The 10,790-nt window shown below is 37.7% G+C and overlaps 1 protein-coding gene across 1 annotated transcript; it reads left to right on the top strand.

Moving 5' to 3' along the window:
- Positions 1-2,001: 2,001 nt before the first annotated feature.
- On the top strand, positions 2,002-7,714 carry TIPRL (TOR signaling pathway regulator; the record flags this gene model as incomplete). Its single annotated transcript, XM_010143945.1, has 6 exons — positions 2,002-2,181; positions 3,022-3,121; positions 4,256-4,387; positions 4,819-4,914; positions 5,644-5,706; positions 7,341-7,714. Coding segments are annotated over 6 exons (721 nt in total), but the record flags the coding sequence as incomplete, so codon positions are not given.
- Positions 7,715-10,790: the final 3,076 nt, after the last annotated feature.

Below are 10,790 nucleotides of genomic sequence, written 5' to 3'. Positions count from 1 at the left end.
TTTTTTTAACATAACATCATGATACTGTTTATCTTTTTAAAAACTGGATATCTGCCTTAAAACAGGTAAAAACTATGTTCCTTCCTCCATCTTTATCCTGTGTTCAATGTCTGAAACAATCTTCTCAAACTGCTTCTGACTAATGGTTCTTCAGTGTTTGCAGTTACAAATAAAGAAAACTTGAATCCTATGATTTAGTCATTTTTCTGTAATGAGGAGTCAGGATACAGGTAAGCTGTACCTGTGTCCTGCAGGGGAAGGAGGGCTATTGTTAGAGCATCGCAACATAGCTGTTACATGTTTTAAGGCAGATTGTCAGTTTTACTAGCTCTTGAAAATAAAGATCTTAATTCTTAAGATCAGAAGGATGTTAACTCTGTTGTTTGTAAACAAGAAAGCATTGAACAGCCAGTCTGGAGCCAAATTGCCTGCTGTACTTACCGTCTGATCTATCCAGTTTCTTTAGCTATAGCCATATTAAAATAGTTACCTCGTAATTTTCAGACATTACCTTTATCTGCTTAGATATTTTTGAGGGACACTTAGTTCTTTATAACATGTTTTAAAAGGCTGAAAAGTAAACTTGCAAGAGCCACAACACAAGCTTGAAAGAACAATACAAGAGTATTTTGAATGGTAGGGAAGTCCAAAATAAGCCATTTACCCATAGGTCTTGGTACCTGGCATGAGGAGTCCAGAACAATCCAGTTGCAGTGCTTTTAGTCAGCTTCCTTTCGTAATGTGTTTCTCTTGGCATTTTGCCTTTTTTATTGCTTGGGGAACATCATTAGTATCTGTAGGAGTTTTATTTCTGGAAAACATATATCACAAAAATTCCTCAGCAACCTTTGTGGAAAGGCCAAGGGTTAAATGTGCTATAGCCAAGAACTGCTTTCTGTGCTGGAGTTGCTCCTTGCAGGTTGAGGGGCCTACACCTGATGAATTGGAAAAGTTCATGATACTCTTCTTCCTTCTCTGTGAAGGATATAGGTTCTTATTCTCCAGGTCTATGAGTTTATTTTTGTTTCATTTGGGTTAGCATAATGTTCTTTTGTATGCAGGGTCACAGAAAGAAATACTTTTGTTCTGGAATGCCTTAATATCAGTTTGAAAGTTGCAATTAGGACACTTCCTCTCCCCCCCTTATAATGAGTGTGTTTCCTAAAGTTTTATTCTCTCCGGATGTCATGTATTTCTTTTTGAACTTGATAAGTGAAGTAGGTAGCTGTAGAGAGGAAAAGAAGTATATGAAGCCTTCTGGTAAGTAAGTTCAGTGTATATATATTTATAAAGTGGTGTTAGGTATATGCATATGTATTTATGTATAGTGTATGTATATATATACGCATGGGTATAAATAAGTATAAAGATTGATGTGAAATAGGATGGTTTGAGATTTTCTGTAGGGATCATGCTTACATGGTTCACTTTGTTCACGTGGGTCTGTGCCTGTGGTAGAGTTTTTCATGCTTAAGGTTACAAATATCAGCATGTATTCTCTTCCAGCTTGGGGAAGTAGTAGAGCACAGTAGGGTCTTTTGCACTTTTCACATACTTTGCCGGGGTTGTTTTCAGCCCCTTTTTCTAAACCTCTAAATTTGGAGATACGGACCACTGTGTAATGAATTTAGACCCGCTGATAATGACTGCTTCTTCCCAAAACTTCTTTTTGGGCACCTGCCAAAGTAGTTCATGGTTAAAAGCTGCTACTTCATGCTTATTGGATTTTTTTTTTTTATTCCTCACATATGAGACTTTTGTACTTCTCATTCAGAGTGCTTTAGGAATACTTTTGTAGTGGAAAAGTCACTTTGCGTCAATGACTCTGCAACTGGTGTCAAATGATTAAACTGAGAAAACAACAAAGTTTTGCAGAACATGTTGATGATGCGTATTATAAATTACGGGGGTCTAAAGAATTCTTGTTCCAAAACAAGGACTGCTTTCTCTGAACTGTGGCTGACTGATCTCTCTTCCTGGGGCTTCTCTTTTTCTGTGCAGATTGGCTGATGAACTGCACATGCCTTCCCTGCCAGAGATGATGTTTGGAGACAATATCCTAAGAATACAGCATGATCGTGGTTTTGGAATTGAGTTCAATGCAACAGATGCTTTAAAATGTGTCAATAATTGTCAAGGTATGATCAAAGTGGCTTGTGCAGAGGAGTGGCAAGAGAGCAGGTACAGTATTTTATCCCCAGTGGGCAAGTACTGATGTATTGTACGTGAAACTCTCATAAAGTAGTTAAAAGAACAGACTGAACTCTTGAAGACCGTGTTGCATGTGTTTCTGCCGTAGGTACAGTGTGTGATCACGGAAGTCACTTAGCTTTTCTTTGCTGTGATCATCCTGTCTGTGAAATTGGGTCAACTATATTTTTCAGTTGTGTCTTGGTTTTCTTAAAATAAACTACAAGTTTAACATGGCTTAATGCTGTTTCTGTTTATTCAAACTCATAAGGTCTTGAGCATTACAAGATTGTGTTGTGTGGCCCCTCAAAGTGCAAAATGCTGTATGTATTCAAAATCTTAGCATTAGGAATATAGAAAAATTACCATGCATGAGAACTGATGGTACTACTTAGTATTTATCAGATTAGTTGCAGAGCTCCTAGAAATAAAGCACAGAGAGAAATCAAGGCTGTCATGAGAACCAAGGCAAATAGCAGTGATAGTGATTGCTGAGTGTTATCAGTAGATTGCTTTCTGCCTACTTAAAGAAAAAATTATTGTTAAAAACAAATTTTTCAACAACATTGAACTAAAATCTCTATTTTTGACTTATAGGACTGAGGCAGTGTAGCACAGGAATTCTGGTGAAGGTTTTCTAATTTAGTAGAAGCAGGTGTTGCTGAAGAATAAACACTGTATGATTAAGTTTTGACCTGATCATTGTAGCATAGACTATGCTGCTGTTTTTCTTCTTGAAGAATGTGAGAATTGTAATACATAATCTTACGTGAGGTTGTAATTTTTCAAGAATTACTACAAAGCATGCTGTTTTCTATTTCACTTCTTAAGGAGTGAGACTGAGCACACCAAGGAAGTTGTCAAGCCATATGATTGGACTTACACAACAGACTACAAAGGAACATTGCTGGGAGATACTGCAACATTAAAGGTAAGCATTTTTTCTTTGTTACATGCTGATTGAGTATTGTTTCAATCAAACAAAACCCCTTTTTTTTCCCTGTAAATATTTCATTTACCTTTCAGTAGGCTTCTGTAAAATCCTTTATGTTTCGTTGTTTCTGATTTTGAAGTATAATTTGGGCTTTTCATGTCTCTCAGCATGTTATCCCAATAAAATTCATTTTGATAACTGCCTGTTTGGGTTTCTTTTAAAGCATTTTAGATTTATGTTGTGTCCTTTAGTGAGGACTTACAGAGTCCAGTGCTTGCTAAATGCCCCTCTGAAGCCCTGAGCCCCTCACACACCACGGAACAATGAACTGTGTAATCCTCTGGTACTTTTACTCCCTGTTGCTTGCTGGTTGTCTAAGCAGATATGTAGATCTCGCTGCTTTCAATGACTATGTTTTTCTGCAACAGTAACTCCTCATATTTACACTCACAGGCACTCCCTTGTCTTTATTTACTTTAAAATAAGACTGAGGTTTCTGGCTTCTCTCTGCTGTATACAGATTGTTTGCTATTAAGCAGATAATCTATATTAATTCAGTAGGATTGTGTTAGTTGTAGAGCACTTGAGTTATTCTGGAATTAAAAGTGCAGCGTAGAAATAAACTGTCTTTGTGGCTCATAGTCTTTAGGCAGCAGAAGTGTATGAGTGGATATGGAGACCATGAGATGGAAAACATCTAGGTACTTGCTTTCCATTTCCTTTATTAGAATCCCATTCAGGGTTTGTAGTGGGCTAGAGACACTAAATGCATAGAATCCTGTTTATAACCCAAAACCTCTCATTTAGATGTTAAACACGAGGCATCTTCAAATGTTTTAAAATGCAGCAAGTGAGCAAGTTTGCAGCTGAAACCCTACTGAGCCTGCACCCAGAGGGGAAATTTATTCAGAATTTTCTACTTTTCATTTTTGCTTTGCTTGATGTTTCCTCTTGGAAACTTTAGTTCTAATTTTAACTTTTTTTCCTAGAAATTTGGGATGTTTTAAGCTTAGTGCCTTAAAAGCTTTTCCTTCCTAAAACTAGCAGTCATGGGATTTAGAAGATCAGGGCAAACTTTACATATCTTGGCAACAAATTAATGTGCTAACTATTACTAATATGTTTCTTTAGGTTGTTCCTACAACAGAACACATAAATACAGAGAAATTGAAAGCCAGGGAACAAATCATGTTTTTTGAAGAAGTGCTTCTGTTTGAAGATGAACTTCATGATCATGGAGTATCCAGTTTGAGTGTAAAAATAGTGAGTACTGAGAGGTGTATTCAAGATGCTTGGTGACTCAGTTGGCTAATATATGCAAAATGCAGTCACTGTTTGCATGTTTTTCCTTCTGGGATTTAAAGTTTAAGATGCAAAGTTCTTTATACTCACTCTTAGGAATCATAATCTTAGAAATCTTGTAATCTTACTGGCAACTGTGTTGTCTTGAAATCTTTCAATCAGTTGCTTCAGGGAACAATCCTTTCCCTCTTTCTGCATCCTGCCTAAGAATCCTTTGAGACACCGTCTGCCCTGCTGTCCAGTGATAGCTGTAGCATATCAGTGGCTCAAATTTTGACTTTGCTACTGAAAGCTCTTCATACCATCCTTTGTTGTGAATATCTGATGTACATAAGTGCACACTTAAAGTAAAACTTTGTAATATGCTGAATGGAACATCTTTATTTTTGCAGAGAGTTATGCCTTCTAGCTTTTTTGTGCTGTTGAGGTTTTTCTTGCGAGTTGATGGGGTGCTTATCAGGATGAATGATACAAGGCTTCATCATGAGGTAAACCTTTATTCACCATCATGAATATTTTACAGATGCTCCCTTGCCATGTTACTTTTGGAGAAGACCTGCTGATATTCCTGTAATTTAATAGTGATATTTGAAGCCATAGAGGTTACCTGAACTGTCAGGTGTATTTTATTATCATGGTGGTGCTGAAGTGCTGGGTGCCATGGGGCTATGTATTGTCTGAGCAGAGTAGGCTACCCATCGTGTGAGATACTTCATCTCTAAGATGTGTCTACATGAGGAAAAATAGGCAACAGTAAATGGTGTGACATTGTTCTTATCCTCATCTCCACATAAATGTTTTTTGCCTTGTCTAATAAATGAGTACAAGTTTTAAGTTGCAAATAGCTGTCCATACTACATTAAGTTCTAGTACCTCATAAACAATACAGAACCTAACAGCTGTAGTTTGCCTATTCTGTCTAGCTGAATTCGTACTGATGTAGGAGTTCCAGCTGAGTAAAGATTAACAAGCATATTCAGTCACAGATTTTTCTTTTTTTATGCCTGCACACAGAAATGTGATTTTTGGAAAAGGGAACGTTACTAAATATCTTTCTTTGTTTCCGTGAATTTGAACACGCGTTTCTGCTCCCACGTGAAAATCTGTGCTCAACCAAATGGATATACTTATTAAATTCAATGTGTTTAAAATGCCCATTTTGCACTGATACTAGATGGTAGTTTTGTAATTAATTTTTGCCATTGTTTTCCCATTAGGCTGACAAGACCTACATGTTGCGAGAATATACATCAAGAGAAAGCAAAATATCAAGTTTAAAGGTATTGCTTTTTTTTCCCCTTCTGCTTTTTAAAAATGTTTTCTGATCAGCATAGAAAATACTGTGTCTCTAAGTCATTCTTTGTTACTTTGGAATTGATACAGAGAAAAAACCTTTCTGCTTATGCAACATTTATTTTGGTGATTTCAGAGCAGATTTGCCTTTGTAAATGTTCAGATCACCTGACAAAATATGGGATTGGGTTATTTTTTCTGCTTTAGAGTTAACAAGATTTCTTTTTTTCATTAGTTTCTTTTTGCATAGAACTGTTCAGTCACAAAATCAGGTAGTCCGTTGCCCCAGATGCTAACTTTCAGGGCTGTTTGTATGCTAGCAAGTAGCAGTAGGGAGTAAGGTCTGTCTGGTTATGTACTCATTCAGTTTTTCTCAAATAAGTTCAATAGCCCACCTTAAAACTCTAGTAATGGCTCAGAATAATTTGTTGTTTATGTGGAGTTGCAGCTGCTGACTTTTATTCTTGACCCAGCACCTGATCCTAGGCATCCTTGCTACTTTCCTTCTCCTTTGTTCTTCCTTCACCAGTAAAAAGTGACTAGTGTGTTACTAATCTCCTGAGGGAATATTTTTGCAAAATACTTCTCTTTTTGAGCAAAGCAGCATTGTATATTTCTTAACGATATGGGATTCCCTATGAACAGGCCTAACTCCAGAATGAGCTTTTTGATAGTTTCATAGTTTTTGAAATCAGTGATCCAGGTTTTGCTTCACCTCATGTTTAAAAACTTATCATTTAATGCTGTTAAATAGTATTTACTGTCTGTTGTTAAAGAGAGGAAATGCATATGGCTTTTCAGTTCCCCAGATCAGCTTGCATAGGTAGAGCAGAAAAGATTCCTGCTTCACTTAGGTTTGAAATAATTGAAACAGCAGTATGATTTCTTGCGTGTTAGAGGTGGTCAAAATACAGGTTGCATCTGAATAGCTTTGGATACACTTCTTCAGAATGTTGTTAGAATGAAGGTGCTTTTCTCAGAATACTTTGTTTTGTTCTCCATCAAATGCCTTGTATGTCGTAAAGTTGTCTACAGGAATCTCCAGAGAAAGATATCAATTAATTTAATGAAACCACCTAATTTCTTCAAATATGAAATTAAAATCCAATGGGTTTTAGTATTTCATATAAATGTCTGTGGTAGACTTCATAAAACTAAGATATATGTGGAGGTATATCAGTTATCAATAGCTAAATCGGAGCAACTCCAGTGAAGATACTGCAATGGCTGGAAGATGTTAAGGATGGGGTTCCCTTGTGGCCATCCTAGTTTCATCTAGAACTAGAACTTCAAAAAGACTGTTTGTTACATTCAAATGATTTTTTCTTTTTAAACATCGTAGCTGTTCATGAATGTCTCTGACTTTCTTGTGCTCTTATAATTTGCTACTTAAAACCTTAAATACCTGTCCTTAGCCTATTGATCCAGACATGGAATAAAAGGCTGTATCTACATTTGTAGTTATAAAGGTAATTTTAAATAATCATACCTGACTTCAAGTGTTTAAATCAGGTAAACTATAGATTAGTTGTCTGTAAGAGTTTGGTTTGGAATACCTTTTTTGGTTTTTCTCCCCCCTTCTTTTCATTTACTCATTTAATGTAAAATTTTTGTTTCTTAGCACGTTCCACCTTCCCTGTTCACGGAACCTAATGAGATCTCTCAGTATCTACCTATAAAGGAGACAATCTGTGAAAAACTGGAATTCCCAGAGAAGCTGGAACCTAAACCAGAAGCATCATTGGAAGCCATGTCTGTTAAGTCTAAATAAACGTGACTTTATATGGACTGGAAGTAGACCAGAGATAATGTGATCATGTAACCATTGCCATGGGAGGGCAGTTTCACTACTAGTGGAATAAAGAATTTGGCTAATTTTTCTGTAGCCCTGAGAGAAAACATTTCAAGCAGGTTTTGCTAATGGTGTTTTTGTTTGTTTGTTTTTAACCCGTATCTGGAGTTAATGATAGACTGGTGGTGAGTTACAGTTTTCAATGGCATTGGGGAAGGATTCACCGTCGAGAGTCTGGGTTCTGTTTAGCTCACTGGTTAGGCAAGAGTATTGTCTGAATCCTCCACCACAAACACTTCTGTGAAGATTTTGTTATTGCTGCTTCAAATACTAAGAGACTACTGGAGTCATAAAATTGGCATGATTTTATTGTTATTGAGAAATCTTCCACAGTAAGAAAAATAAATCCTCTTTTTCCTCTGCATTTATTTTGAGCTGTCAGTCCTAAACTACACAATTTGCTGGCTTCCTGCACTGTGAGCCAATAACCAACTATGTTACTTTTTGGAGTCCCTGATCCAGACTCTTAACTTGAGAATATTCATTTCATCTGATGATAGGTTTAAGGAAAAGGGGAAAAAAAACCAAATTGCATTTGTTTGACACTATATAAAGGTAAATTACCTTATTTGTGAGGCAGTAAATCGAGAGCAGGAGAAAAGCTGGAGGTTACCAGAGACACATGTTGGTAAGCGTTTAGTTTAATTTGATGTCATCCAGATTTCTCTAGGCAGTTCTGGAGGCTGTTACTTGCGGTCTGTATGCTGCTATAGTCATGTACTGTATTGGAGATCCATTGTACTGAACTGACCTTCAGTTGGATATATTGTACAGTGCCCATGTGTGGTGGTTATACTGCCCTGACAGTCAAATTGCTAAATCGCAGAGTGGCTTTAAGGCTGGGGAAGAGAGAAGTGTTTAGTCTCTAATCCCTAAAGGATGCTGGTGTCTGCAATTTGAGAAACAAGGTGCTATACAGCCTTAAAAGCATGCGAACATGTATTCCAGATACATCATTTTGGTTTATTTTTAAAATTCTTTAAGTTCTGATATTAGTAGAAGTGTGATCACATGTATAGTCATGGTTTTAATGTACCACTTTGTAGATTAAACATTTGTATTATTTTTTGAAATCCTAAATTATGTCAACATTTGGTCTTAGAATGGGGGAGCTGAACAAACTTGTCTAGGTTTTCTGCTTACGCTCAACGAAGCACAAGAAGCAAACTGACTGTATCGAGAAGCAGGCCTTGTGATTTAAGGTGATGGCAAATAAGAACGTGTTCATATTAAAAAACCTGGAGTGTTTTTTTTTTTTAAAATCTTCATATTCTACACCACATGGCTTAGTAGAAACAACCCACCTCAAAACCTGGTCTTTTGAGAAATGGTTTTCACTCAGAGAAGACCCTGAGGTTCTTGTTTTGTTTTGTTTTTTAATCTGCTACCATATAAGTGACTGTTTTCATAATAAAACCAATCAACACACTTTGTTTCACTTCTGTTTGAGGCAGTCTGGTCTAATGAATTGATCAGAAGGATAAAAGGCAGGAAAATAACTGCAGTTTTTTCTGTCACTGATTTACTCTAACCGTGGGGAAGTCACTTCTCTGTGCCTCAGTTCCCTGTATGTAAAAATGAGAGTTAAAACAAGACTACCTCACTGAGGGTCAGTGAGGATTATTTTGTAACAAGTTATTGATTGGAATATTTTTTTTCCTGACTACGCCTTCAGCCTTATCTTTGGAATCCTTTGGAAAGGATTTCTGCAAAAATTCTTATGATCCGTAGGAATAAATGAGTGAAGAGGACTGAAATTATGGAGTCTTTGAAGAACTTATTATCAACTGTACATGATCTGGATGAGTGAATTTATGGCCCCTTTGAAAAGAGGTCCTCTCAGAGGTCCTAAAGTAGGTTGGCTTTTTTCGTCTTCCTGCACTTGTTTCCTAAAGATTTTGGTGTCAGGATGAAAAAGGGGCTGCAAATGAATGTAGCATGAAAGTGATGAAAATTATTTTGGAAACAGAAGATTATTTAGGTCCACTCCAGTGACTGAGGTATATGGGGAGAGGGTGAAAAGGAAGGGGACAACAAATGGGGGTGAAGACATATTTTCCTGGTAGATGTAAATCGTGGCACTCCTTTTACTCTAAGCATGTATTTGTACATGCTTTAAAGGTTTATAAAAATGCACTTTAAAGCTGGTAGTGACTGAGAGGAGAGCTGATGTAGTGCTAGCGTGAAGGAAACTATATTTGCATTTGTTAATTAAAATTTTGATTTGGGTTTAGTCAGTGAAGCTAACATTAAGCTCCACTGGGCTAAAGTATGGGGTGGGGGTCCTACAGAATCAACACGCCTAATGTTGAAAAGGACATTCTGCATGTTTAGCTTATGCTGTGTATTTTATCTTGTCCGTCGTACATACTAATTTGTGACCTGTTGACAGAGTTGTCTCCAGTGGACTTGAATCCTGACTATATAGATATGTGATATCCATTTGTTGTGGGTGCTGTGGATCACGTATTTGGGAAATCACAAGAAAATGTTTAGGAAGTTACAGTTACTACAAAATAAAACCTGGAGCACTTTGTGACCCTCTTACACAGATGATGGAGAAGCAGCAGTATAAACTGGCATACCGCAAGCTCTCTGGTGCAGATTTTCCACAGAAAAGTACCGCTTGGGATACATAGTTTTAGGGGGAGGAAGTGGGGTGATTCTCCAGCTGTTTCGTGGCAAGTTTAACGTGGCAGCTTTTATTCTTTCTTGTATGTTGCTAAATAAAATGTACCAAACATTTTACAGTTCTGTTTTTATCTGAGCAAAATAAACTGAGAAAACTACTCGTGGTGCTGATTTTTGCATGCTAATAAGATACTGCTTCCACTCCAGCTAGTTAGGAAAACGAGACTTTTTCAGAACAGGGGAAGAGCCACAGTAGAGGGAGCAAAATGAAATCTGTCTTACTATTTCTGTGAGCTTCACTGGCATGTGAACCTGGGCATTGGCGCTAGGCTGGTCTTTCTTAATCTCACCGATTCGGAAGGGTTGCAGCACTGGCTCCAGGACAGTTACCACAGGACGGCTGGAGTGTCCGGGGGGAGCGCGGGAAGAGCCGAACCATTTCCAGAACCCTTCTACCCTCAGCGTCTCTCACCCGACCCCCATGACGAAGCGGGGAGATGGAGACGCCCCGGCGGGATCGTAGAGTCCTGGGGGCGGCAGGTGTCTCACCCTCTCCGCCGGATGCGGTCCCGCCTCCTCCGCTGGGCG

The sequence above is a fragment of the Buceros rhinoceros genome, unplaced genomic scaffold (assembly GCF_000710305.1).
Source record: "Buceros rhinoceros silvestris isolate BGI_N320 unplaced genomic scaffold, ASM71030v1 scaffold48249, whole genome shotgun sequence".
NCBI lineage: Eukaryota > Metazoa > Chordata > Aves > Bucerotiformes > Bucerotidae > Buceros > Buceros rhinoceros.
The sequence above is the reverse complement of the archived record's forward strand: the minus strand, read 5'-3'. Positions and strand labels throughout refer to the sequence as shown.